The 27,749-nt window shown below is 45.7% G+C and overlaps 1 protein-coding gene across 3 annotated transcripts; it reads left to right on the top strand.

The window, feature by feature from the left end:
* The first annotated feature begins 1,181 nt into the window (after positions 1–1,181).
* On the top strand, positions 1,182–27,693 carry FAM20B (FAM20B glycosaminoglycan xylosylkinase). Of its 3 annotated transcripts, none has more exons than XM_030953700.1 (8): positions 1,182–1,240; positions 7,731–8,160; positions 11,433–11,519; positions 13,432–13,541; positions 15,685–15,856; positions 19,516–19,707; positions 22,063–22,122; positions 24,189–24,420. In XM_030953700.1, the coding sequence occupies exons 2-8, from the start codon at positions 7,784–7,786 to the stop codon at positions 24,418–24,420; spliced, it is 1,230 nt and encodes a 409-aa protein (XP_030809560.1). In that variant the 5' UTR covers positions 1,182–1,240; positions 7,731–7,783. The 3 variants fall into 3 exon arrangements, with proteins under 3 accessions (XP_030809560.1, XP_030809561.1, XP_030809559.1); XM_030953701.1 differs by having other exon boundaries at positions 1,210–1,240; positions 7,630–8,160; positions 24,189–27,693; XM_030953699.1 differs by lacking the exon at positions 1,182–1,240 and adding an exon at positions 2,148–2,165 and having other exon boundaries at positions 7,630–8,160.
* The last annotated feature ends 56 nt before the right edge of the window (positions 27,694–27,749 follow it).

Below are 27,749 nucleotides of genomic sequence, written 5' to 3' on the forward strand. Positions count from 1 at the left end.
GAGGGAATGGGAAAATTCCTGGAAAGAAATGCATTTATTTTCCATTTCAGGCCAGCCTGCAAGAGCAGTATTTGTTGCAGTGTTAAAGTAGCCCAAGAGACTGCATTGGATGCCATGATCTGAGAGCTCTTTTCCAACCTAAATGATTCTGTGGGGACCAAAAAAGGATGAGGAACAGCGAGTGGAGCAGAAACAATGGAGAAAACGTCCTGGGCAGTAAGGAGCTGTGGAGGAAGGGGATGCACGGGCTGTAGCTGCGGTGGGATGTGCAGGACTGGAATATCCGTGAGCCCTGCTCGGCTCTGCTGTCCTTGCCGTGAGTTTCTGCGAGCACATTTCGGTGCTGCTGGGTGGTGGCTCCTGCTGAGCCAGGCTGGCATTGCACCAGCGGCGCCTTCCCTGCCAAACTCCCAGCGCTGCCTGCCAGAAGGAATTGACACTGGAGCGTTATTTCATATTGGGAGTGTGTGAGCGTAGAGGGGAAATTTAAATTAATATGTTCTTTGTAGTTGAATGGGGGAAATTTTTAAATTGTTATTTGTAGTTGAACGGGGGAAATTTTTAAATTAATGTGTTATTTGTAGTTGAACGGGGAGAGATAAAATTCTATTGATGTTATGGTTGAATAGCATCCAATTTATTGGTGCTAGATTGTAAAAGGAGGTGTATTGCTCAGGACTGCACATAGCCATAATGTGTAGTCTAATAGGGCTATATAGTATAATAATACTGTTTAAGAGGGCTGTAATTCTAAACTATAATTCTGTAATTCCAAAGTCCGAGGAGCCGAGTGCCTCCGAGGGAGGCGCGCGTTGTTACAGGACCCGTTGCCACAGCATCCTGCTCCTGCTGCGCGCAGCCCCAGCTCAGTGTTTTCCATATGCACTTGACAAACGTGTGTGACAAACGTGTGTGACAAATGTGCATCCGCTGCCTTTCCCCCTAAAGCCGGGGATCCTCCCCGCAGCCGAGCAGCGGCACCGGCCGGACCAGGGTTAACCCCGCCGCCGCTGCCACCGCCCCATTGGCGGGCGCCCCCCCCCGCCGTTCCCATTGGAGGCGCCCGGCCGCGTCTCCCCGGCCAGGGCAGCGCTGGCGGCTGATTGGCGGGCGGACGGCGCGCGGCGGGCGGGGCGGGCGCCCATTGGCGGGGGCGGGAGCGGAGCGCTGGGCGGCACCATGTTGTGGGGCTGGCGGGGGCCGGCGGTGGCCGGGCCATGGCGGGCGGGCGGCGGGCGCGGTGAGTGCGGCGGGCGCGGGCGGCGGGGCCGGGCCGGGCCGGTGGCGCCTGAGGGACGGGAGCGGGACGGGAGGCGGCGCGGCGCTGCTGCGGCCCGGGGCGGGCACAGCAGGGGCTCCCGGGCCTGGCGGCGGGAGGGAGGGGGCGGAGGGGCGGCTGCGCCCCGCAGAACGCCGGAGGGGCCCCTGCGGCCGGAGCGGCGGCGGGAGAATCGCAGGATCCGGGAGTTAGTGAGGCTGGAAAAGACCTCTGAGATTTCCAGTCCAGGCGGTGACCCAGCAGCACCTTGTCAAGCAGCCCATGGCACCAAGTGCCACGTCCAGGTTTTCCTTACCCACCTCCGGGGACGGTGACTCCGCCGCCTCCCTGGGCAGCCCGTTCCAATGTCTAATCACCCTTACCTTGAAAAAATTCCTCCCTGTGACCAACCCGAACCTCCTCTGGCGCAGGGTGACGCTCCATACTCTTGTCCTGTCGCTTTTTACCTGAGGGAAGAGCCCACCCTCACCTGGCCGCATCCTCCTGTCAGGGAGTTGTGGAGAGCAGTAAGGTCCCCTGAGCCTCCTTTCCTGCAGGCTGAGCCTCCCAGCTCCCTCAGCATCAGGCTTGTGCTCCAGACCCTTTCCCAGCCCTGTTCCCTTCTCTGGACTCGCTCCAGCCCCTCCCCGTCCTTCCTGACAGGTCCGGCCTGAGCCGCGGCTCCGGCCCCCGGACAGCCCCGGTCGGCGGGGGCTGCACGGACGCGGCTCTGGCAGATGGGAGCTTGTATCTGCACTCCTGCGGTTCGTTCCTCTTCTGGATGCTCGCTTTGAGCTGGGGACGGAGCCCCGTACAGCTGTGAAGCCTCTCTGGCCATCTGTTAACCCTTGGGAACAGCCGTCTGCACCGTGGGCTCTCACCCAGTGCCAGGCGCAGCTTGGCGAAGGTCATTGTCCACTGGTGGAAAAATACAGTGTGCATGTCCACAGGAGAGTGCTGACTGTGGTTGTCAAAGTCATGGGTTTAACCTTTCTTAAAGGATATCTCTCTTTGGATCCTTTCTGGATACAGATGTGCATAAGCACTGCAGCTGTTTTGTTGTACCTTCTGGGGCCCTGCAACATCATAGTGCTTTAGGGGCTGAGCAAACAGAGTAAACTGTAAAATGTAGATCCTAGGTTTGCAGTGAGTGGATCCCACCTAGTATTTATTACAGAACAGATGTTCTTGTGTCTTGTTTTAATTTGAAAATGACTCCATGCACCCATCGTGTCCTTAAGTCTGACCTACTTAGTCACTACAAGATTTGCCTCCATTTGAGGTAGAAAGTTTATTTTGCTTCGTGGTACAAAGTTGTCAGCTTGGTTCTGACAGCAGAATCCCACTGCCTCTCCTCAGGAGTGGGGGAGGCTGATTGGCACCGTCCTACAGCAGAGACAGGCTCATCACTGCTAAAATCCAGATGGGTACATGGACCCTCGCTAAATTTTTAATGTCAGTCTTATGTAGGAGATGAATAAACATGTCAAGTGGAGAAGTGAAACTGCAGAATTTTCTCACTGCCTTGGCTTCATTTCCAAGTGGAACAAGGCTCCCTAAAGGATTTCCAGCTGGCTTTATTGACCTGTAGTGGTCAGGGGGAATGTCAGTAACTGGGATGGGAACAAGGGAGGGTTGTTCTGGCCGTCTTCTGACCAGGTCCCAGCACCCTCTGTATCAGTGCCCTTGGCTCCAGCCCCTGTCTGTTGCATTCCCCATTTCAGTGTTCCCAATCCCTCCCTGCCCACGTGGCATTCCCAGCTCCCTGCCCGTGGGTTGCCCACATGGCCAAGGCAAGCAGACAACTGTTGAGCCAATGCTGCAGCCCTTCCTGCAGCACCCCTGGCTGCCAGCTTCCAATAAACACATAAACCCTGTCTTCAAAACATCTACTGTCCTCTCAGATGCGTTTGGAATTAGCTGGTGGATCTAAGTGAAAAGTGTGATTATATAAACTTTGTTTCCATAGGAAACGGTGCTTGGTGGAAAGTCATTCTGCAAGGAGGATTCATGCAGCCTGGTTTCCTGAGGAGTTGTTTGCCACATCCTACCCCAGCAGCTCCTGCCTGGCTCCCACGGGCCTCAGTGCCTGGTGGCTTCTCCTTACCCAGGGCTGCAGCCAGGAGCTGCTTGGATCCCAAGCCACCCTGTCCTTATTTGTGCAGCCAGCTGAGTCAGGTGTTCCTGTTTGCTGTGCCGGCAGCTGGGAGAGATTCAGGATATTTACCCTGTTGTCCTTGGCTTCTCAAGGCTTCTGTCCTCTATCTGGCCTGTGGTTTTGTAAAACTCATGCAAATAGTCCTCTGACAAATTTGGCAGAAATGCAGGTGACAGATTCTTTAGTTACTAAGGGGTATAACAGGCCAAGGTGGGCAGACAGATGGACAAAATGATTTTGTTTCTTTCCAAAGCTGTGTGAGAATATTTCAGGCAGTTACTGATTGTTGCAGCTGCAGGCAGAGATATTGCAGTGGTTAAAATGCTCGTGGTCTTTCATATTTATCAGTATTGTAGCTCTCAACCAGGGGTGCAGTTGTGTTTGTGGAAAGTTTGAGTGTAGATTGTCACAGATTTTGCCTGTAGATAACAAGGGTTTTAAGAGGAAAGGAGATGGAGAAACAGCAGACAAGTAAATACGTGGGAAGCCTTGAGCACTAGATGACTAAACTTGTACACAGGGCAGGCAGCACACAGAGTGGAAGTGACAGAATGAGTCTGAGAAATCCAAGGAAAGGTCTGTGGGAACCTGCCTGTGGAAACTGGAATAACAAGGCTCACACAGAGAAGGGAGGCATGAGCCACCAAGGAGCTGGCCAGAGAGGGGAGGATGGGAAGGAAGATTGATCTGGTGAGACTGAAGGATGTTTTGGGAAGAGGAAAATGTCACTACTGTGTACGATGTTCCCTCAAGGCATTTTCCAGGATTTACTGGAGAACTTCTAAAGGCCTTTTGATAGGTGATCCAAAAAAGGTATAGTGTATATAAGAAAAGCCCCATGCATTAAACAGGAATTAAACTCTACTTCCACCATATCCATTTCAGATCAATGTCTGTTTGAGCTATGATTTTTTGTGTGCTTATGCTGCCAAACTAAACCTTTGCCTGCCCCCAGACCTGATTTGTGACTTGGAGCATAATGAAATCCTGGCAAATTGTACACACAAGTATTTTTGACATAGCAGCTAAAAAGCTTTATGATATAAAAATAAGATTGTGATATGAGGCACGCCATTGATTTTGTGACTCCAATAAAAAATGTCTTGTGGGATTTTTCTGGTAACTTTGCAGGCTGCTTATAGTAGCTGTAATTTTTGTAACAGGCAAATTGCATGTTGTTTTTTGAATGGAGAGTGAAGTGGTCTGATGTTGGTATTTAATGCCAGAAGACATGCTTTAATTTGTGTGTTTGTGTGTACAGTGACCCCACCATGATACTGAGGGGATGCTGTTATTTGTGTATTGAGTTGGAAGACTCCTACTTGCTGAGAATACAGACCTGGTTGTAATAAGAGAAAGAATTGATCAGGAAATTTCCCAAAGAGGTAGTGAAAAACAAGAACCATTTCTTAGGCAGACCTTGCAGTTGACTACAGCATTAAAAAGCTGCTAGGGCTGTTTATTTCTGGCTGTTTTCTCTTTTTGGCTGGGTTTACTTTTGTCATTGTCCAAGACCCTTTTGCTGTTCATTCCAGAGTTCTGCTCACGATCACCTTACTTACTCCTTTTTAAAATTTTGGTGGTGTATTGTTATTTCACTTTTCTCATCTGTGACCTCATTCCAGGGCCAGCTTGACACTTCTGGAGTTCTCATAATCTTCCTTTCCAATCCAAGACTTTGCCAAAGATTTGTCTTTTTTAAATTACTTTCTTCCAAAATGGCATAAATATTTTCTTACATTGCCTTGACGCTGTCACCCTTGCCATCTTCAATTTAGAACAGTAAACTCAAGTTCTTGCTGTCCATGGTAAACTTGTTCATAAAAGGATTCAGTTCCCTTGGCTTGCAGAGCAGAGAGTGTAATGTTGGCACCAAGGAGAAAAGTGCAGGCTGTGCTTGGAGGCCTGGGAAATTGATTGCATGGCAACCTCAGGGGGCTTTGGTGTTTGTTGGAGGAAAGCAGCCGATGACTCATGTCCTCAGATGTCACTAAAAAGTGAGAGCCAGCTCACCAGCAAATAGTTAAATATTGAATTTTATTTATTTTTGTAAATTGTTTACCTCATTGGAGAGTTTCAGTTCAAAATTAGTTTCAAAGCCGTCACAAAAGATTAACTAAGTAAATTACCTTTAATTTCAGTGACTGTAGTTGTATTCTCCCCCCAAGTCCCAGGAAGAATATCGCTAGAGAAACTCAGCATTCCTGGAAATCAAGGTAGAAAAGTGAGTGCTCATCTTGAGCTCCAGAGGTGTGGAACATCCTGCCCTGAGCTTTAGTGCTTTAATCAGGCAGCACTGCGCTGTGAGGCTTTCTTTAAATGTGAGTGTACACATCCACATATCCCATAGCCAGGAGTAACTGTTCTGAAATGACCTCTGTTCTTCTGCCTAACTCCTTACAAACTAATGGATTTTAAAAATGAGTGTAAGCAGTGCTCAAAATGATTCAGAATTAGTAGCTTTAAAGAGGTGAATTAGGCAGTTAAAGTGAGAGGGTGCAGGTGCAGCCAATCCGCTTTGCTTGTCTGCTTAAGTTTTAGAATAATGTGATTATTATTTAAGGATCTCTTCCTGGGTGAGTCTGTATCTGCAGGAGTGAGAGCTTTTGGGTCAGGTGCATCTTCCTTGTCTGTGCTTCACATTCTTGTGCTTGCAGTGGGTAATGTGCAGGTGGCAGTGCTGTCTGGAGAAGAACAGGCTGCCAAAACAAAACTAGATGAAGAATAATAATATGCTGTAATTTCCATATAAACATGTGGTTTGTTCTCTTTCAGTATGAGCACAAGCACTTATTTTCCAGCAGATTAAAATCAGTATTACATAGTTAACAGGAGACTGTGGCTCTAGTTTGAAGCATCCCAGAGACTTCTACCCTCTGCCCTTGCTGGGGTCTCTGTCCTGCTATGAGTGCTAACAGGGATTTGGGAGAACTGTGTGGCTGGGTGGATCTGCTCTAGACCTCATGTAAATTTGTTCTGCTCTGTGGCTTTGCATGTCCTTTTCTACATGTCCTTTTATACTTTTATACTATACTCTTACACCATGCCTACCTGATTCTGTACTGATGGCTGTGACCTGTGTGTGCCTCACCAGGCATGGCCTGGCTGTCCTGTGGTTGCTGCTGGTGAAGGAGCCTGTGGCAGCTCATTTTTTCCAGTGCCATGATTAATTATGGCTGATTTATACCCTTACTGTTAAATTGCATGAAAAGGCTTTCCTGTGTCAGTCCTCCCCCAGCTCAGGGTGCTCTTTGGGGTTTGCATGATCAGTGTGGCTGGTGAAGAGAAATTGCTGCTGGCTCCAGTGCCCCTCAGAGGTGTGTGCTTTATGTCCCCTTTCTCTTTGGCTTTTGACTGCATTCAGCTAATACTAGGAAGGTAATTCTGTCTTTATAACCCAATAGAGTTGATGGTGTGTTCGCTGGTCCTTAGATGCAAACACTGCATCTGGCCAAGGCTTCTTGAGGGGCCAGATGTGTCTTGGAGCCCACTGTAAATATAGAAACAGATGTGGTTTTAACTGTTGTAGGTGAGGATGTGAGAACAGGCAAGTGGTCTGGGATATTTTTTCTAGTTAATTTGGTTGAGATTGCAGACACTTTGTGTATTTTCTGTGGTTATGGGTTTTACAGTTGAGCACAGAAGGAACTTAGTTAACTGTGAGGAAGTAAAGATGTCATCCCCTACCCCAGCTCATATTTTTTAAGAATGGAAAAAAAGCTGAGTAAATTATAGTGGCAGCAAATGAAAGACAATAAACAATTAAGTCTATTCTGTCCTTATGCCTTGTACCTTCAAGAAAGAAGGTTGAGCAGGTGTTCTCACTGTTGTGAGGTGTCTTAAAATCTACCTGGGAGCTTTTCTGCGGGGTTGGTCTTTAGGACACCAGCAATCATGGGATCTTGCACTAATGGAAGAGTGCATGTGAAATTGGAGCAATCACGTTAAACTACAGTTCCCTGCAAAAATCTTGCCTGTGGTGGTTGCAGCTGCTATGATTTCAGCTGTGCAGAGATGCTCTCTGGCAATTTCCCCTTCCGTGCAGATCACAGACAGGCTGCAGGAGGGCAGCAAAGCCAGTGTGTTTTAACACAAGTGTTCAGGCTTTAGGTTACAGGTTTCCACAAATGCAGGCTTATGCTCCAAGCATAAACTTGATTTTGAGTTTGGTGGGATCTGCGGGATTGTAAGTTTGTGTTTTGTTTATTTTTAGGGGTACCAGGAGATGCTTCAGTGCTGAGACATCTTTTACAATGCAAGTTAGGCATGAAATTCATCAACTAACACCCCCTTCCTCACCCTGATCTCCAACAGACTTCCCGTAACGCTCAGAAGAAAGTGTCAGGGGAGAAGGGCTGAAAGGCACCATGAAGCTGAAGCAGCGAGTCGTGCTCTTGGCCATCCTCCTCGTCATCTTCATCTTCACCAAGGTTTTCCTCATCGACAACCTGGACACGTCGGCCGCCCACCGCGAGGACCAGCGCGCGTTCCAGCGGATGCTGTCGGGGCTGCGCGTGGCGCTGGAGCCGCGCCTGGAGCACACGCTGCAGTCACCCTGGGAGATCGCCGCGCAGTGGGTGGTGCCCCGCGAGGTGTACCCCGAGGACACCCCCGAGCTGGGCGCTGTCATGCACGCCATGAGCACCAAGAAGATCATCAAAGCTGATGTGGGCTACAAAGGGACGCAGCTGAAAGCTTTGCTGATACTTGAAGGAGGACAGAAGGTTGTCTTCAAGCCCAAGAGGTAAATACTGCTTTCAATGTCTGCGTTAACAACTGCTTCATTTACATATACTATTCTTCTCCAAGTCGTCACATTAGTGTTTAAGTTACGAATTTTGAAAGACCATCCTGTTATTTTTGAGACAGAATAGTGTCACTCGTGCGCCGGGGTCAGGGCAGGAACAGGCAAGAGGCAGGATCCTAGCAAAGGCAAAGAAGGCTTTATTCAAAAGAACTGCACGGTTTTTATACAGTAGTATGATAAATTCTATTCTATTGGCTAACTAACACAAACATCTTTCTCACACACTGTCCTTGAGAGGAACAGAAAAATAAAGTAGAAAAACAGCACCTGCAAATTGTTTATAGTCAACATGTTATCGCATCTTTCCAGCTCCCTAAAATTTCTCGCAAAGCCACTGTGAGAAACGCTTGCTGTTTCTCTCTCTCTGTCCCATGGCATCCCCAGAATAGAACCTTGCTGGTGCTCTAGTAACATTAGCCATCTCTCAGGCTGTACAGCCTGTCTTTAGACTAAAAGAATAATCACTGTGTTCAATCCTGAGGGGATGTTGGTTACACCTGATGTTTCTGAGCTGTATCTTCCTGACTGTGGAAGTGCAGCTTCTGGCAGTTTGGAGACAAGCTTTACCTCCTTGTTGTGTCAGACTGTCAGGAGAGGGTGCAGTTCAGGAGCAGGGAAGGAAGGAAACTTGGCAATGGTCTTAAAATACATCTGTGTGTCTGGTGTAGTTGAATGTAGGCTGTAAAAATGGTTGGGTAGGTCAGAGTGAGGGCCCCTGAGCCTCCTGTCTGCCAGCAGTGAGTACTGGAGAATGGAGGGTAGTGATACTTCCTTGGTATGGCCTCAGTTTACAATGATCCTCAGAAAATAACTGACAGGATTGAATGTTTCTGAAGAGTCTTGGCTGTAAAGCTTTTTGAACTGTTTGTCTTTGGGAAAAAGCAGAAGAAAGATGTTAAAAAGTAGGGCTGGGTGTGTTTTAAGAAATTTCACTGCAAATCAGAAGTGTCATCACAGAAAAAGATTTTGGGTTAAGCAGGCATTAAGGTTTCCTGGTAATGAGTGAGTGCAGAGGCCACAAAGATGCCCTGAGGGTGAGAGCACCTCTGCTTGGAATCAGGCTGAGAGAGCTAGGGATGTTCACCTGGAAAATAGAAGACTCCAGGGAGACTTTAGAGCCCCTTCCTGTGCCTAAAGGGGCTCAAGGGAGATGGAGAGGGACTTGGGACAGGGGCCTGCAGTGACAGGACCAAGGGGAATGGTTTCACACTGACAGAGGGCAGGGATAGATAGGATATTGGGAAGAAATTCTTCCCTGTGAGGGTGGTGAGGCCCTGGCACAGGTTGTCCAGAAGAAGATCCCTGGAAGTGTTCAAAGTCCAGGCTGGACAGGGCTTGGAGCAGCCTGGTCTAGTGGAAGGTGTCCCATGGCAGTGGAATTGGAATGAAATGTTTTTCCAGCCCAAACCAATCTGTGATTCTATGATTAGAGAATGAGAAAAAAATCTCTGTACAGCCAATTCCTACTCTGGCTGGAGCTCCCCTGCAGGCCCAGGCAGTGTCAGCCTTGCACACAAAGTCCTGGTGGTACAAGAAGCATCTCCTCCAGTGAAAGAACTGGGGATTCACAGCATTCCCATAGGGCTTTCTGTGTCAGGGAGTGCAGTCAGGTGTTTCACTGAGAGTTAAACTGCATTCTGTAACGCCCTGTCTGTGCAGGCAAACACAGGCACTGAGCTCCAGCAAGGACACATGCAGCTGGGAATGTTTATAGGAGCACTGGAGAGGGTGGCTTGGCCATCCTGGTAGACCCATGTTTTGTTTGTGACTGCTGAATAGCCAGGCTTGTGGGCAGAGTCCTGTTTTGGCACTGCAAGAGAGTCTATTTAACCAGCTTTGGACCTGAAAAAAACAGTTCTGAGCAAACTTAGCAGCAGGGGAAGAAGGATTCCGTCATTACTTTTGTTCTGGAAAGGACTAGGTGCCTACTGTGGATGGAAACAAAGAGTTTGGTCAGGATTTACTAATAAATTTTAGCTCTGCAGCTTTCAAAATGTGACCATGTTTCCAAAAGCCAGCTGTAAGTACCTACCAAAGACCAGCCTTTGAGGATTTGTTCTGAGGATTTGCTGTCTCACTTCAAATTTACTTGAAATTCAGCCCTATTTACTAACAAATAATACTTGCTGTCATCACACCTGGTGGTATATGTAAGAGAAGATGCTGGTTTGGTGAAGGCTCCCATTTGGCAGGAATCCTGCACTGGTGAATTCTCTTTTGAGCTGCCTTGCAGAGAAGCTGAAGCGTTGCTCAGGCTGGGGAAGTGGATTGTCTTCTCCTCCCACATCCTCCCTGAGCAAGGCTAAGACATTGAGGTCCAGCTCTCTGCCTCTTCTTACACTCTTGTTGCTACTGCTTGAACACAAATTCTGCTGGAAAGAATCCAGTTTACACAATTTGAGACATAGATGGAAATAAGAAAATAAGTTACCTAATTTGGCCTTTTGAAAACATGTTGCATTTCACCCATTTGCTCGGTATTGATTGTGGTGTGTCACACTCAGCTGCAGTGTGGTGCTAGAGCAGTATCTACACTGATCCAATGTCAAGCAACTGAGAAATTGGTGTTTGCCTTGACTATGTACCATCTACTAAAAGATAAAAAGGGGAGCAAAAAGCCTTGCACTTCACCAAAATGCACCATTATTGTTGCAATGAGTGCCTGATTTCTATTTTTGCTGTTCATGATGTCTTTTCTCTGCCAAATTAAAAGCTCTGTTTATACCCACTATTGTCCTCAGATTCACACTTGCTGATTTTCTATCTACTAAAGATTGCATTTGCCATCTCTTCCACAATACAAGATTGTATGTGTTAATGAGAATTGTTAATGTACAATTCTTTCTAACCCCAAAATCATCTGTGGAGTTGCTGCTTTCCAGTATAAATAGCCCCCTGTTCCATAGCAGGGTCTGTGCTCTTTGTTCTAAGATGTGACTTGGCATATGGTTGGATTAAAATTTATTAGTTGGAATGTGAGCTGCTTCCCAAGCTCTGGACACCACTGTACATCACTGACCTTTCCTCCTTATTTACCACTTCAACAGTCTGGACACTTTAATCTCACTGATGTTTTTCCACTCTCCCATTGGCAGTCACTTGCAAAGTGACCCAAAGACTCTTTAACTATTATTAAATTGTTACTTTAAACAGCAGAATTGACAGGGATTCTACATAGATTCACTTAATTTGATTTATTGCAATTCCAGATATGCCAGGGATTATATAGTGGAAGGAGAACCCTACGCTGGCTACGACAGACACAACGCAGAAGTGGCAGCCTTTCACTTGGATAGGTATGGAATTACTGCTTTATCTGGTTTTACTGTCTTTGGAAAACACCAGAAAAAAGGGGTTCTTTGAAGAATACACCTCAGATGGGAGCTACCTCTAACCTGACAATTTACCACACTGAAGCCAAAATAAGGATTAGCTTATTCTGTGAAACTTCGTTTTTAAGATCTGTTCAAGAGTGTAACATTTTAGATATTTGTGAAAAGTTTGGAAAGGAGAATGAGCCCTGAAGCCACTCTAGTTATTATTACAGGGGAGAAAGAGGTTAACTAAATGCTGTGGAAGAGTCTGAAATACTAAATGTGTGTGCTAAGTTCATGTCCAGTTCACTAAAAAGTCAAGACTAATGTCTAGACTAACAATTTAGTCTAGAGTAAATATGAATCAGTGCATCCTAGAGGAAGTCCAGTTATTCATATCCTAATTGTGCTTGGAATACCCAGGTGGTTTTGTAGACCTGTGCTGGAGGTGCAATTACAGGAAAAAATGAAAATTACAGGATGTTGAAAGAATGGGACAGAAAACAGCAGACACTGAATGTCAATAGTTATGAAATGCTGTTAGTGCTGCAATTTCATATAACGTAAATGAGCACAGTCTCTGTTTCCTCATAGGAAGATTTGGAGGTGAAAACACATAAAATCTTGAGAAAAGGAATAAGGAGGGACAAATATAACAAAGGATGGAAAAACCAAAACTGAGGTTTCTCAATACATAGATAAGAGCCTTATCACTGTGACTAAGCTCACAGGTGGTGACAGAGATGTCTGTTAGTCCTGATTCACCTGTGGAACTCACTGCACAGGCAGTAGAAATCAGTAATTCTAGGAAGAATTAGAATATCTAGGATGATAACTAGTTGAGTAACACCCATTGCTGCTACAGCCAGCTTGTGCTGCTGGGCCAAAATCAGGGTATATTAAGAGAATAAAAAGATAACGGAGCCAGATATCAGTCCATTTGTGCTTTCAAGGAGCATACAGGCTTCAGGTCCCCTGAAAAAGTAGTGACTGAACATTCAATCAAAGCCTCTTTCAAGTGTCCAAATCTCACTTAACTCTTCTTTGCTGTCCATTTGGTCATGATTTTGTGCTTCTTTTCTCTGGTCTTTGTCTGTGGCTATGCACCTCTTTATTCTTCAGGAATACCTTTTCAGGATCTTTTTCCGAGGTGCAAAGACTATCCAGAGAGTGTCAAAAGTGCATTAAGAGAGTTGGGGCTGACACTCCTTTGATATTTGTACTTTAAGCACTTTTAAAATTCCATTACAAACACCCAAGTCATTTGTGGTCACAGAGCAAAGGCTGTGGCAGGCATGGGAGTGGAACCTGGATCTTGTAACTGCAAGTTTTATGGTTGTTCTTCCCACCTCTGTTTTTCCAGGCCCTTCTCAGGCATTCACTTTTGTTCTACCATTCTCTCTTCCCTTCTCCTTCCTTGTGCCAAACAAAACAACTCTTGGATTGGTTGCTTTCAAGTGTAATTGAATTGGGCTTAAGCATAATATTTTAATAGATAGTGGTTCCCACACATTAGAAATGATCTTTCCAGGTGACCAGCCCACAGGCCATATGGTTTTACTACTTCAGCCTGCTTCAGACACATGATGGATATTTCTGCTGTGAGGTCTGAGTTCTGAGGGTTGGAGCATGGTGCATCCTCTGTTGCTCTGCTGCAAATGCTTTAATAAAGGAGTGTCACTGATGGCCTATAAAGTAAGTTTAACATCCAGGCACATAAGAAATATTAATTTCCTTACTTTGCCTCAGAGAAAAGAGGAGGTTGCTGCAGGGCTTCAGCTTTACTCTTTGGTCTCTGTCATCTCTGACAGAGACTGTGAGGGTTTTTTGTTTTAGTTTTGAACTGCTGCCTATGTTGCCAATTCTCAGGCTGTGTTTTTTCACCCCAAATCAGAATCCTGGGTTTCCGCCGAGCCCCGCTGGTGGTTGGCAGGTTTGTGAATCTGCGCACGGAGATCAAACCCGTGGCCACGGAGCAGCTCCTGGGCACCTTCATGACTGTGGGTGAGTGCATTCCATGGGCTGTGCTGCCCAGGGAAGGGAAAATCCTTCATGGGAAAAAAGAGCTGTGGGAGCCTGACACAGCTACAGAGCAGTTAACCATGATGCAGGAAGGTTCTTTCTGTGCCAGGAGAAATCTTGGATAACCCCATGGAGGACTTGGTTTCCTTTAAGTAATGTTCCCTCATGCTGCTGTTACAGATGGGATTTTTATTTTTTGAGTAATAATTTTCTTTCTGCTGTCCAAAATGGTTAGAAAAGTCTGTGATTAGACCTGAAAAGAAAAGAATAAAGTTGTATTTAATGTGAAGAGAGTGGTGATTTGGGATAATTTATAGAGCTGACACACTGGTTGGTGTTAGATATTGTTGGTGTTGCATCAGAGCCTGCAGAGCATTTACAACCAATGATAGAACTTCCCTGTGTTGTTTACAGTAATAATGCTGTGAAGGACACATAATAGAAGCTATTAATGTGAACTCCTACCAGGTGGTCATTAAGCACCAAGAAATTACTTATGCTGCAGCCTTAACTCCCTGAGGCTTTCATAAACCATCCAATTATTACTCTTTTATTTGTTTGTTTCATTTCCTAATCAGAAGGCTCCAGAGATGATTGTTCCTTACTGCTGGTAACGTTCCTGTTAGCAGCACTACTGGCAGTCTCACCTGCTGCCTGACACTGCCACTTACAAGGTACAACTTCCAGATGAAAGTTTCAGCTCAGCCTCATCAGCCTCTCCTGGCATTCACATGGGGTTCCTGCCTCAGGCAGGCTTTCCATTTTCCAATTTCAGCCAAGATAACCAAGCTGTTTGCTAGCAGCAGTGCTGACTTGAGAATTAAAGCTCCAGAAATGTTCATTGCTCCTCCTTAGATTCCTTGGAACTGCTATTCTGCAAAGCAGGAACTAAAGAAATGGGTGGATCTGTGGAGGAGGTTATGATCTTTTGTCAGGCCAAATTTGACCAAAATCCTGAGGTTTTGAAGAAGAGAGACTTCATTCGTACTCAGTGCAGGTTTACTGGAGTTACAGCTAGAATCTCAAAGAATTCTGTCTCTTGCTAGACCTGCTGCAGCCCCTGGATGGGAACAGAGACTTGCAGGCTTTCCATAAATAAGAGATCTGGTCTGCAAGCTCTGTGTTGGTGATGATCTGTGACATCCTCAGGTTGTCTGACAGGATTCTGGGAGCACAGGGTCTGGATGGAGGGCTGAGAGGCAGGGATGTGTGAGGGTGGAAAGGGAATGGCATTTGGAGAGCTGAGCCTGCTCTGGGGAGGGTATTGGATGTAGAACCAAAGGCAGAAGGGACAGAGGGTAATCACAACCAAGACGTAGCTGAAAAATATTTTGGAAGAACATCTGTGAGCATGGAACTGGATTTAACTTGGCAAGGAAGAAGGTGGGTTAAGAAGGGGAAGATAGAAAAGGTTAAACTAAAACTACTAATGCAGGCTGCTGCAGATTACTTGATTACAGATTACATATACAGGATTACAGATTATTTGATTACAGATTACAGATACAGGATGCATCAGTGTTAGTGACTAAAGGCTGCTGTGTTTTGTTGCTCCTCTCCTGCCAGAAGACACTGATGAAGCTTTGACAGATCTGCATTGCTTGGTCATGTGAGAATGATACTTGGTTCTGTCTCTTCTGCTGAGTCAGCTCAAGTAGCTGAGATGTGTGGCAGGTCTCAGGGCACCAAATCCCTTCGACTTCTGCTGTGTCTCTTTTCACTTACCTCTTTTTGGTCAGCTTTTTCAAGTAAGTGGGAAATCTGACACATGAAGTATGAAATGTGAAAAACAAGCAGTGTTAACATTGCAAAGTCAGGGTCCTCAGGACTAGGAAAGGATCACAAAAACTTGTTGAGAGTGTGATGTATTAATTCTCAGAGTGATAAAGTCATTAGAAAATATAATTTAATTGCTCTCTCCTTTTCATATTATTCTTTAATTGCTCTGAAGGAATGGATGTCTGTGTAATCTCTTTTGAGCCTCTCAGAGACAGGAACCACGAAGACAAGTGCAGTGAAATCTTGTAGTGGGGAAGCCTTACTCCAACAACATGCTCCTGAATTTCAGTTGGATTCCTTGGATTAATACCTCTTCATTTGATACCTCTTAATTTTTCTTTTTAAGGCAATAACACCTGCTTCTATGGGAAGTGCTACTACTGTCGGGAGACAGAGCCAGCCTGTGCAGATGGGGACATCATGGAGGGCTCAGTGACCCTGTGGCTGCCGGACGTTTGGCCCCTCCAGAAGCACCGGCACCCCTGGGGCAGGACCTACCGCGAGGGCAAACTTGCCAGGTATGAGAGAGAACGTGGCAGTGTCATTCCTTATAGATGATAATTAGCACTGAAATGGCCCTTGGTTAATTAAAGAGCTCTTAAGTAGTTTCAAAACCTACACAACACAAAACTAGTTGTGTTGACAGCTTTCTTAGCACAACCGTAGAAGCCGAGAAGTCCAGAATAAAATTTAAATTAAAATGAGGAAGGAAAAAAAATTTTCATTGTTTTCCACATACTAAGCTCTGTCCTTTTCCTGTATCTTGGCTGGAGCAGAACTCCACAGTGCAGTCACTCCAAGCCCTGAAAATCTTGTCTGTGGGCAAGCTAAGGTTCTTCTCTTGTGCCACTGGACCTTCTGTTGATGCTATGGCCCCTGAAATCTGGTAGCACTGTGCCATACCTAATTTCATGATCCTTGTAGTTAGTTTTCAGAGTTGTGGAACTGGTTTAACTTAGGCTAGGCCCTGTGTCATGGTTTGACACTGGCCAAACACCAGGCACTCACAAAAGTTGTTCGTTTACCCTCTTCTGTTACAGTTGGGCAGAGGAGACAGAAGAAAATTAACAAAGGGCTCATGAGTTCAGATAACAACTAGGAGAAAAAAAACACTCTAAGGGCAAAACAGGCCCAAAACTAAGGTATAAAGTAGATTTGTTATTAACAGAGTCAGAGGAGGATAATGAGGAGTAAAATAAGCCTTTAAAACACCTTTTTTCCCCCCAACCCCTCCTTCCTTCCTGGCAACAGTGCAGGAAGACAGGGGGTAGGAGTTTTGGTGAGTTCATCATTGGAGATCTTTTCCTGTTCACTCAGAGAGAGGAGCCTTTTCTCTGCTATGCCATGGGGTCCCTCCCACAGGCAAACAGTTGTCATAAAACTGTTGTGGTGTGGGTTACTTGTCCATGCGGTGCAGTCTTTTAAGGATAGGCTGCTCCAGTTTGGGAGCAAGGAGAGAGCAAGCAAGCTTTTTCTTTCTCTGGAAGCAGGAGCCCTCTTTCTCTCTTCAGGTCTCTCACTGGATCACAGCTTTCTCTGGCATCCACCCACTCAGCCATGAGCACTTTTGCCATGGGCTGTGCATGGATCTCTGCATCCCCCATGGACTTCATGCATTCCAAGGGGACAGTTTGTTTTATCAAGTCCTCACCATGGCTTGCAGAGGAATCTTGGCTCCTGGAGACATCTGGAGCACCTCCTCCCTTTCTTCCTTTTCCACTGACCTTGGTGTCTCCATGTTGTTTTCCCTCACATGTCCTCACTTCCTCCTCTTCTCTGCCTAGAAGAAAAACTGCTGCTTGTAGGTACCATTGTCAGCTTCCACCAATTCAAAGATTGTTGCAAGATCCCACAGTGCCCAGAGGGCAATCCCATCTAGGTTCTGTGTTGGGAGTCACTTGTCTTGCTTCCACTGCTGGCCATCAGAGATTAGCTCTATCAGACATGGTGGAAGCTTCCAGCAGCTTCTCACAGAAGCCAAACCTGTAGCCTTCCCCTGTTACCAAAAATCAGTCAGTGCCACATCAACACACCCTGGAAAGTCCTTTGCTTTGAATGCCATCAGTATTTGGTGACCATGCTCAGCATGTGAAGGACAAATGTGCTAAATTCCACATTTGTCCTTCTTTAAACAGCATTCTGCAATATATGTAACACATCTGAGTTCCTGAGGTAGGGATGTTTTTGCCATGACCTGAACAAATGGGTTTGAGCTTAGTAATTTTCTGAATCTGTCTTGCACTTGAAAGTGATTAGAAGAGATTTTCAGTCCTTTATCTAAAGTATCCATTGATTCCCAACGATGTGATTGTTCTCAGAAAGAATCTCATCCAAAGGCTCTGTTGAATTGTTTTAGGGTATAAAATGCACAGATTGAATTTTGAGCAGCAAATGTTTTTTCTTTCCCAGCAGGTCAAAATCAGCTGTGTTCAGTACATGATAACTTGCAGTGATGAACAGGATGAATTTCTTGGAGGTGTTCCTCCTGTTGAGAGGCTCCTTTTCATCACATCCTGCCTGCTCACACAGAGGTTTACCTTGATTCCTGTGCTGATTTGATATTTGGTGTATTTAAACTCACACTTGCCTCCTTCAGATGAGGTTACAAGGTTCTGGTGTTTTTCACCATGTCATGCTGCACATTTCACTTTGAGAGATCAGAATTAAAGGTTCTTGGTGTCATGCTCTCCTTTTTCTGTGCCTGGTAATTGTGAAAAAATAACTCTGTAAGATTTTTTCTTGCTCTAGCTGCTGTTTTGAGTTGACCTTTAGAACATAATTCACACAGGCACATTAGTGTATGTAATTTTTAATGGAGGTGTAATGGACAAAATCCCTGACCTTCCAAGGCCTATGCTAATACAATATAAATTATCAGAAATGAGTGTTGGATAAAAGTGTCTCTTGAAAGACTGCATGGAAAATGAGAGAGCATAGCATGTGTGAAAAATTGTGGCGAGGAGATTAAGTACTGCTCTGAAGTAAAAGGAGAGAAAAAGAAACACTTGAGGGAGAGTGGGATGCAGCATAAGAAATGTATCCAGAACAAGGAGAAGAGGTTCTGAGACTGTTGCTGTGTGGATTTGTGCTACACCTTGAGTGTGAGTTGGACCTTGGTGCAAAGATCCCTCTTCCTAGGGGATTTAGGCACAGTGTTTGAGGAACATGGTGATCTATTGTTAGAAACATTGAGAAGATAAATTTTTAAGCTCTCTGATCTGGATACCTGGAAGAAAGGTGGGATATTGGGATCTCTGGTTCCAGACCACTAGAAGATGAAGTGAGATGTGTGGCTTTTGTAGTCAATAAATTCTGATCTTCCTACTTTTATGACTATCTGCAGTTTTGAGCATGTCAGCAAGTCTCTCCAGCTTGTGTTTCTTCCATCTCTGTTTCCAAATCACAGATGGTTTGAGGCATTTCCAATTTAACTGCTATTTTGTGAAGGCTTGTTTCAGTCCTTACGTGGAAGATGTCCTTGTTATTTAGGTGGACAGATGGAAAGGATATACACCAGAAATTTGGCACTTTTGCTGGTGGTGTTGAACAGCTTTGAAAGCTGTAAAGAAGAAAATGAGGAAATTTAAAATCCTAGCTTTGGAGAATTGAGACAGGACGTGTGTTACGAGATTACGTGGAGAAGGAGATAAGAGGGAAGCTTGAAATCATGTCAGTGGAGAAGAAGGTGAGATACTCTGCAAAGGAAGAGGGGAGGGAAGAGACAGCTGTGATTTAGGGACAGTGTCCACTGTAAAGCCCTTCTCCTGGGGGCAGAGGGGCTCATTAAAAAGAAAAAAGGAAGAGGATGGAAACAGCTCAAGGCAATGGAAACACGCACAGAACTGAAGTGTTCCTTGGGAAGTTGAGGGAGGCAAGGCATGGCAGTAATCTTCCCATAACACAGCCTGGCCACTGTGGGGTTGTGAGGAAGCAAACTCTGACTGTTTTCCATAGGAAGATGATCTTTGTGTATCTTTGAACTGAAGTTTGCTCCATAGGCTGGGATGTCAATGCAGGCTTTACTCCTCTCATAAACACTGTTGTCCAGCTCTCCCTTCTTGGTCTAGCCTGAGCTGCTGCCCTTTCTTGGTGCACTCGAAGTGAGCCGGAGCAGCTGTAGCTGCTGCTGCTGAGCAGGGGTGTTCCCTGAAGGCTGCTTGGTTCCCTCTGGCTGCAGGTGGGAGTATGACGAGAGCTACTGCGACGCCGTGAAGAAAACGTCGCCGTACGACTCGGGCCCGCGGCTGCTCGACATCATCGACACGGCCATCTTTGACTACCTGATCGGCAACGCCGACCGGCACCACTACGAGAGCTTCCAGGATGATGAGGGAGCCAGCATGCTCATCCTGCTGGACAATGCCAAAAGGTGAGCCTGCCCACACTCCTGCTGGCCTGGCACTGCTGGCTGCAAGGGCACACGTTTATCTGCTCTGTCTCTCTCTCTGTTTTCTCTCTTTATTATTTTGTATCTTTTGTAATACTCTTGCCTTTTTATCAGAAATTAATCACTAAATCTTAGGGTCCTTCCAAGGCTGTGGTGCTGACAGGACAAAGGGGAATGGATTCCAGCTGAAAGAAAATGGGTTTAGATCAGATAGTAGGAAGAAATTCTTCCCTCTGGGGGTGGGGAGGCCCTGGCACAGGTTGCCCTATCCCTAGAAGTGTCCAAGGCCAGGTTGGACAGGGCTTGGAGCACCTTGGTCTAGTGGGAAGTGTCCCTGCCCATGGCAGGGGGATGGAACAAGATGAGCTTTAGCCCAGCTCTTCCAACCCAAACCATTTTAGGACTCTGTGATTCTGCTCTGTGCTCTAGATACTCCTCTGTCTTGGCAAAGTTCTACTCAAGCTACAGAAACTCCCCAATTAACACAGTATTTCCCAAAGCAACTTTCAAAGGTTTGCTCAAGTCTCTCCTCCTATCCCCAGAAATGCCCTTTCCTTTTAGGCTTTTAATTAAGGGAAGATTGAAAACTTTGGCTTTTTTATTTATCACCAGTCAGTATAAGTGAGTGCTGTAATAAAAGCAGATCTTTCTAAGATGTGTTTCTGAATAATTTGGCATTCCCTGCCTTCTGGATATGCCTACTCTGGCTTTGAAAGGTTAGAAGTTTAGAATGGAGGTAGAAGTGATACCAAACACAAAAATGATGATGTTCTATATGTGGACATTAACTCTTACCCGAACAAAAATGTTTTAAAAATATGTTTAGAATGTGAGTTCTTCTGTCCCTGCTATAGTTTTTTTGTATATTGTCCACTATAGTTTAGGTTAAAAATCATACTGAAAACACAGCCTTGTTTAAATCATAACAATTTGATTAATTTTTCTTAAAAACATAAAGGTCATCTATTTGCCTTTCTCATAATTCAGTCCAGCAATTCTGGATTATTTATTTTTCTGGTGGGCACTCCCATGTGCAGGGGCAGTGAGTTTCCCTTCTGTGAAGGACCAGCAGTTCCTGTAGCAGGCTCTGCTCTGGCTTTGCACAACACTTGTACCAAGTGTACACAGCACTTGAGACCTTGGAGATCCTTGCAAGGTTTGGAGTTACCTTTCTTTTCCCATTTCTCTTCTGTGTAGTGGATTCCTTCCAGCTTTCCATCCATCCTTCCTGTCATCAGCTTGTTCAGTAATACTCCAGTATGACAGCAGGATGCATTCCACTGCTTAATTGGGACTGCTTAATTACTGCTGCTTTAGGTGAATTTGGCAAAAATGCTCTTTCTGTTCCTCACTGACAATGTGCTGGAGGAAGGAAGGTAAGGGATTAGTCACTGGAAGTGAATAGGGATTTGAAGGTCAAGTCCTTTTGTTATGGTCCTTTTCCTATGGCATTATGAAAATATTTTTGGTGGGGCTTTGCAGGCTGACAGTAAATTGTTTTCTTGAAAATGTAAGTGATTTATGTATAATGAAATTTTAAATTGCTTTCAGCTCCTTTGAAATAATGGGTAGGGGACAGTTTTTCATAGAACCATGGTAGATCTCAATTTGGAAGGGACCCATAAGGATCATTGATCCCAACTCCTTGTTTCTTACAGAGCTACCTAAAACTAAACCATGTGAGTAAGAGCAGATGCTCCTTGGTGCCATGACCACTTCCCTGGGAGTTTATTAAGTTTTAAAGCTATGAATAACAGAATTATTTGGGCAGCATAAGGCCGGGCCCCTGCAGCAACTTATCTTTATTGAAGGGAAAGTTCTTCGTTGAAAACAGTATTATGAGGAAGGTGAAACTATGAAAAATAAATCCAGCATGTGTTTGGAAGAAGCTTGAAATACTATGGAAGCCTTCTGGCTTGAAGTGTTTAAGTTGATCGCCTTGTTAGTGAACTGTGGCTCTAATGGTTGCTGCTGTTGGGTTCCTTCCCTGCCCAGCTGTGTCAGACAGGCAAAGCTCCCATTCTGCATGCCCAGAATAGCAGTTATTCCTTACCCCTGCATCATTTCTGAACTCCTCTGAAATGCCTTTCTAAGGTGCCTTGGTCTGATAAAGAACTGGGTATACTGTGCTGCTTCTGTTTACCTGCTTAGCTGATGCTGATGAAAGTTATATCTGCAACTGGTCTTGGACTGTTTATATTTTAATTTAAATTATTTGATCTCTTGGAGCATGAAATTGCCTAGTATTGATTTCTCTGAATTCTTTACAAAGCCCTTTATGTTGAGAACAACCTTAAGAGTTCAGCTGGTTCACTTGGTTTTCATTTTGCTTTTCAGCTTTGGAAACCCTGCCCTAGATGAAAGAAGCATCCTGGCTCCTCTCTATCAGTGCTGCATGTAAGTGAAACACAGGGGTGCTGTTCACTTTACTTATGTAATTCTGTCCTTAGGTTTGCAATTTCATTAACTTGGGAGCCTTCTGGCAGCCTGAAAAGATTTGCTCAGGTCCACAGTGCTGTACTTTTTGAGACATTGTCTGTTTGATGGATGGGCCCTGCCCAAGAAGCTGGGGAATCCATTTTCATGAAGGCAGAGGATTGGCTGCAGAAAGTGTTCTCACCTCCAGGTCACTGGTTCAACTCTACCCACAGTCATGTGACAGGCACTTTGCATGTGCAGCTGTCCCACCCAGCTCCTGGCAAATCAACATTCACATCCCTGCTTGAGTTCTCCCTGACAGTAGTGAAGGATGGCAATTTAATAAAGGCAATTTAATAATTTCATACATGGTTTCTAAAAAAAGCCTGCAGCCCTGCTCAGGCGGCTCCTCTCAAGTAAAATGTGTAGTTTCTTTGCAGAGTTTTGTTTCTGCTTTGGCCTTGTGAGCTGTGTTTTTATTTTCAGAGGCTGTTGCTTTTTGACTTCTGTTCTATGTCCAGTCTCTTACCAGGCCATTCCTACTTCTCATTAGGAATTAGATGCTCCAAGGGCTTGAGTGGCTCTCCTCTGGAACAGCCTGAGAGAGCTGGGGTGTTCAACCTGGAGAAGAAAAGGCCCTGAAGAGACTTCAGAGCCCCTTCCAGTGTCTAAAGGGGCTCCAAGAGAGCTGGAGAGGGACTTGGGACAAGGGCCTGCAGTGACAGGACAAGGGGGAATGGCTTCACACTGACGGAGGGCAGGGTTAGATGGGATATTGGGAAGAAATTCTTCCCTCTGAGGAGGCCCTGGCACAGGTTGCCCAGAGAAGCTGTGGCTGCCCCTGGATCCCTGGAAATGCCCAAGGCCAGGTAGGACAGGGCTTGGAACAATCTGATCTAGTGGAGGGTGTGGAAGGTGGAATGAGATGTTCTTTAAGGACCCTTCCAGTCCAAGCCATTCTGGGATTTTGTGACAATTTCCAGGAAGAAAAACACTGAGATATCAATTTCCTGACTCTCTTACTTCAACGTGAACTCCTTCAAGCCTTCCAAATGGAGCTTGTCTGTGAAGCTGGTCCTTGAAAGGTTCTGTCTTCCAAATTCTCTGGGATCTTTGCAGAAAGCCTGAACTCTCATCTTGCACTAAGCACAGCTCCCTGCATGCTGCAGTACACCTGGCCCATGCTCTGCAAGATCCTTTTAAAAGTCACATGCAGAACAGTTAAAGAACTTTTAAATTCTTTAGTTTTCCTGCATTAGTTTCAAATGTATGTTTAATTTCGTGCTTTATTGAGATTCTTCTGGAGTCTTTGTCATCTTGATTCCCCCAAATGCAACCAGAGGAGAAGTTTATCTCTGTGAGACTTTGCAATTTCCTGCTTTTCAGATTTTCCTTCTTTCTGGTACTGGGCAAGTGCCATATGATAATTAATTTGCATAATTGTTTTAAATATAGGTTTGTTACAACACTTTCTTATTTTGCTGGATTTATTGGAAGCCATCAAACCCAAGAGTTTAGACCAGGGATGCTAAAGATTTGGCCCTGAAAGGTTTGGGGGAGAATCCCAAGAGACTTCACAGAGCATGAGAGCTGAGATGGGCTGACACAAATGAGCTCGGTGGCCAGTGAAGAGGAAAGGTCACTGCTGTGTTCCCTTTCTTGAAGTTTAGTCAACTGCCTTTTGTCCTTTGTGATTCATTATTGGTCAGTGATGCTCTTTCTGAGGCGACCTTTGTTTGAATTTGTTGATTTTCCTTCCTTTTCTTTCCTTTCCAAACTGTGTCCGGGAGGCCACATGACTGAAGACCTTCTGTGCTCTCAGCTGGAGGTGTTCCTGTGTAACATCAGAGTTATGTCACACCAGACTGATTCTTCATCACCTTTAATTTTCAGATTCCATTAGATCCTGTCTGTGATGCAGTTCTGCCTGGACCCTGCCATCCCAAACCCACTTCTGCACTGAGTCTCCATTCTTGATGAGCCAGTATTCCCAGTGGGATGCAGCAGGAGCCTGGTGTGGTGATGTGTGTTTGTTTATTTTGCAGCATCCGTGTTTCTACCTGGAACAGGCTGAATTACCTGAAGAACGGAGTCCTGAAGTCTGCCTTAAAAACTGCCATGTCTCATGACCCCATCTCACCTGTGCTCTCCACCCCTCACCTGGATGCCCTGGACCAGCGGCTCCTCAGCATCCTGGCTACAGTGAAGCAGTGCACAGACCAGTTTGGGCCAGATGCTGTGCTGGTGGAAGACAGGATGACTCTGTCTCACCTGTAATCCTAGCGGGAACATGAGATGAAACTCCTTTTTTTAAAAACAAACAAACAAACAAGCGATAGAAAAACAGCACAATCAGTTCAGAAGGGCTGTGGCCAAGATGGACTGACATGAACAGGACAGCTCCCGAGCCAGAGGAAGGGAGGTGCCACTGGCTGTTTCCTTGGGCTGGCAGCAGAGAGAGGTGGGAAGGAGCCTGGGATGGCTCAGCCCCGTGGTGGCCACTGTGCCGTGTCCATTGCCGGCAGTGGGCACCGCGCTGGATGAACACGGCTCTGGGTGCTGTGCAGAGTGTGGAACACTGAACTCCTCTGTGGACTGGATTGGAGGGGACCCTCAGAGATGGACAGAACAGTCCCCTCCCCTTCTCTTCCCCCTTTACTCTGGCGAGTTTGTTCATTCAGGGTTGTACACAATCAGCTCTGAGCTGGTTGGGCATTTTACTGCTTCTCTAGAGAACGAGCAGGGGTGAATAAAATAACTGTTGGACTGAAGAGTTGTGCCACCCCCTGGGGTGGGATGTTCTTCTGGTTGTCTGAGGGGTGGGAGAGGGGACCTCTGTTGCTCACTTGGCTTTTCCTTGATAAAAGGCTGGGAAAGGGTGCTGCTTCATATGTGATAATGCTTCAGTGTTTTTTGCTGAAGTCCTATCAAAAGTTTATCCACAGGGTTGGAGATTTAGGAGAGGACAGGGTGGTTATACAGCACTTGATAATTAAGGGGTTATAGTAAGTTTCCATGTGTCTTGTCCCTCTTTTTTTCAATTAATCTGGCAAGGTCTGAGTAGAGAAAATATCCTTGCAGTTCTGTGTCCATTATAACCAAATGTTCATTCTCTTGTAGCTGAGGAGGACAGAATCTGTCCTTGGCAGCAGTTCTGTGTAGCGAGGTCAGGCTGCTTTACTGTGAGCCCTGAGTGCTGTGCAGCCCCTGGGCATGTGAGACTGGGGGAAGAGGTGTTTGCTGGACTTCCTCAGTCACCAGCAGTCATCTGAGGTGTGCAGACATCCCTGAGCTGTGGTCTGTCTTCTTCATCTTACCTGAGAGAGCTTTCTGCTGCTCCCCTGACCACAGCTCAGCCCTGCTGTTCTGGGGACACCAGTGCTGGGGTCCCACATTCACCTGCTTTGGCTGTGGCTGAGCTCAGAAGCTGTGACCACTTCCAGGAGGTTTTCTGCCTTCCCCAGTTGCTTCCTGCAACCCCCTCTGCAATCTTCTGCCTGGGATGGTCATCCAGGAGTCCTCACTAATGGTTTTGCCATAGATAGAGAAAAGTTGGCTTTTCAGGGCAGGCTTGCAGCACTCACCTTGTGCTAGTCCTGTTGTCCTTCAGCACTGCAGCCTGTGCTGAGTTTGTGTCATAAAACTGATCACCTTGGGGCAGGTCTCAGTTTGTGTCTCCAGAAGGGAAGCAGCTTCATCACTGTTTCCAAATTGAGCAGCTTTGCATCAGCGTTCAGCCAGCATGGTCCTTGATGTAAGGAAGGAGCTCCCTTCCCCAAGTGATTACAGGTTACTGAACCTGAGAGCAAGAGCTCCAAAATGTCAGTTTGAGCTCTTTTCCATGATTTTCTTGTCAGGAAAATCTAGCTCCTTCTCTAACTGCAGTGTGGCAGGCAGGTAAAGAGCTGTTTTCTGTTCTTGCACCTTGGCCACACCTGGTCCAGGAGGTGTCAGGGAGAGAGTTTATCTGAAAAATGCAGGCATTGGTTTATTTTGTTGAAGTCTTTTTCTCACTGCATGAGCAGAGTATCTTGAAAGTAGAATGTGACTGTTTACCTGGGATTGAATTCTCTGTTATTCTTGCTGTCTTCTGGACTTGGCCACAACCATAGATGCCACAGAGCAAGGAGATGATGGGATGGGATCTGGAGTTATTTACTGGAGTTCTTAGTCAGGTTGGTGACACACAGCCAGCTCTGAGGACGCTGTGAAGCTCTTGCCTCTATCCCCTGATAACAGAACACACTTTGGGTGGTGCCTGTGGGGCAGGAGCAAGTGCTGGTTTAAGCTGTTTCCCAGGAAATTTCAGATGATTTACCCAAAGGGGAGATAGTGAAGCACATGATTGGTGGCTTGTAGCATTTCTAAAAGCATTCTTCTTTTTGAGCTTTAACATGAGCTCTTAATATTCTGGGAGGGATCTACCAAAATTTAATTTTTGATTTCTATATGATCACTCTTGATATTTACATTTCATTTAATAATGGGCTCAAAAAAAGGTCTTTCAGTCTTTGAAATTAAATTAGTGTTGAGGATTTACATATTGTTCTAAGCTAAAGCTTTTGCTGTCAGATGGAACCTGGGGATGAGTTTGTCCCCAGTATAAATGTTAAAGATTTAAAGCAGGGTATTGGTTTATTTTGGTTTACTTGTGGACAAAGGGCGTGAAGTCCAGCATTATCAGTTGAATGAAGCAAGAAATGGTTGTTTTTTGGGATTGTTTTTTTATTTGTAATATTGATGCTTTTGGTTGCTGTAAACACTACTGGAAGTTGGTGTTCTGCAGCAGGAAAGAAAAATAAATTCCTCTCTTAAACCAAAATCAGGAAGATCTGGTTTTGGCCTTGTGACAATTTCTGCTCTTTTGGCAGTGATGGTGGTTTTGCTCAAATACAGAACCCTGGGAGATTTTAAATTGTAACCATTGCAAAGGAAGTGAGGAGCAGCATCCACGTGCCAACAGGGTCTGCTTGAATCTCTGAAAAATAGCATTGTTTGCAAGGCAGGTGCTCTGGGGAGGAGGTTTTCCAGACACATTCTGATTCTTGTTCACTGTGCACATGTCACCCACTGGCCCCAGATGTTACACACTGGTTGTGTTGTGCTATCAATGATATCAGAGCACTGGAAGCACAGAAATCAAGAACTGATTAAAGAGCCTCATCAGCCATCTGCTATTTACCTCCTCCTCCTTCCCAAGTCAGCCATCAGGGGGAGGAGACCCTCGAGTCAGCTCTCCTTCCAGCAGCTGATGAACTGGAGTGTGTCTTGCCAAACAAACTTCAACTCAAAAGTACTAATTTATTAAGAAGGTAATTTATTTAGTGCAGCAGCTGGAGCAGGATGCTGGAAGCAGACCCCCTTCTCAGATGTGCCAGAGGAGGCCCCTGGGAGCTGCTGCACAAATGGAGTTGCTAATAAGCAAACAGAAAGCAATCATGACTTTCTGCTCCTATCCCCCGGGGTCAGATCCCACATAAAGCAACATTGTGTGAATAAAGATTTTAATAAAGCAACACTGATGGATTGCCTAAGTGTCTCTCACCCTCCCCTGTCTGTCTCTCTGGAGTTCCAACATGTGGTGGGCTGAATGTGTGAAGTGTTCT

The sequence above is a fragment of the Camarhynchus parvulus genome, chromosome 8 (assembly GCF_901933205.1).
Source record: "Camarhynchus parvulus chromosome 8, STF_HiC, whole genome shotgun sequence".
Taxonomy (NCBI): Eukaryota; Metazoa; Chordata; class Aves; order Passeriformes; family Thraupidae; genus Camarhynchus; species Camarhynchus parvulus.

What these genes read in the sequence shown, in the direction of transcription:
- FAM20B (XM_030953700.1), top strand. Translation starts at nt 7,784, where the DNA reads ATGAAGCTGAAGCAGCGAGTCGTGCTCTTGGCCATCCTCCTCGTCATC. An exon ending in GCAGCCTTTCACTTGGATAG is followed by an intron (nt 11,520 to 13,431) that starts GTATGGAATTAC and finishes ACCCCAAATCAG; the next exon opens with AATCCTGGGTTTCCGCCGAG. An exon ending in CCTCTCTATCAGTGCTGCAT is followed by an intron (nt 22,123 to 24,188) that starts GTAAGTGAAACA and finishes TTTATTTTGCAG; the next exon opens with CATCCGTGTTTCTACCTGGA.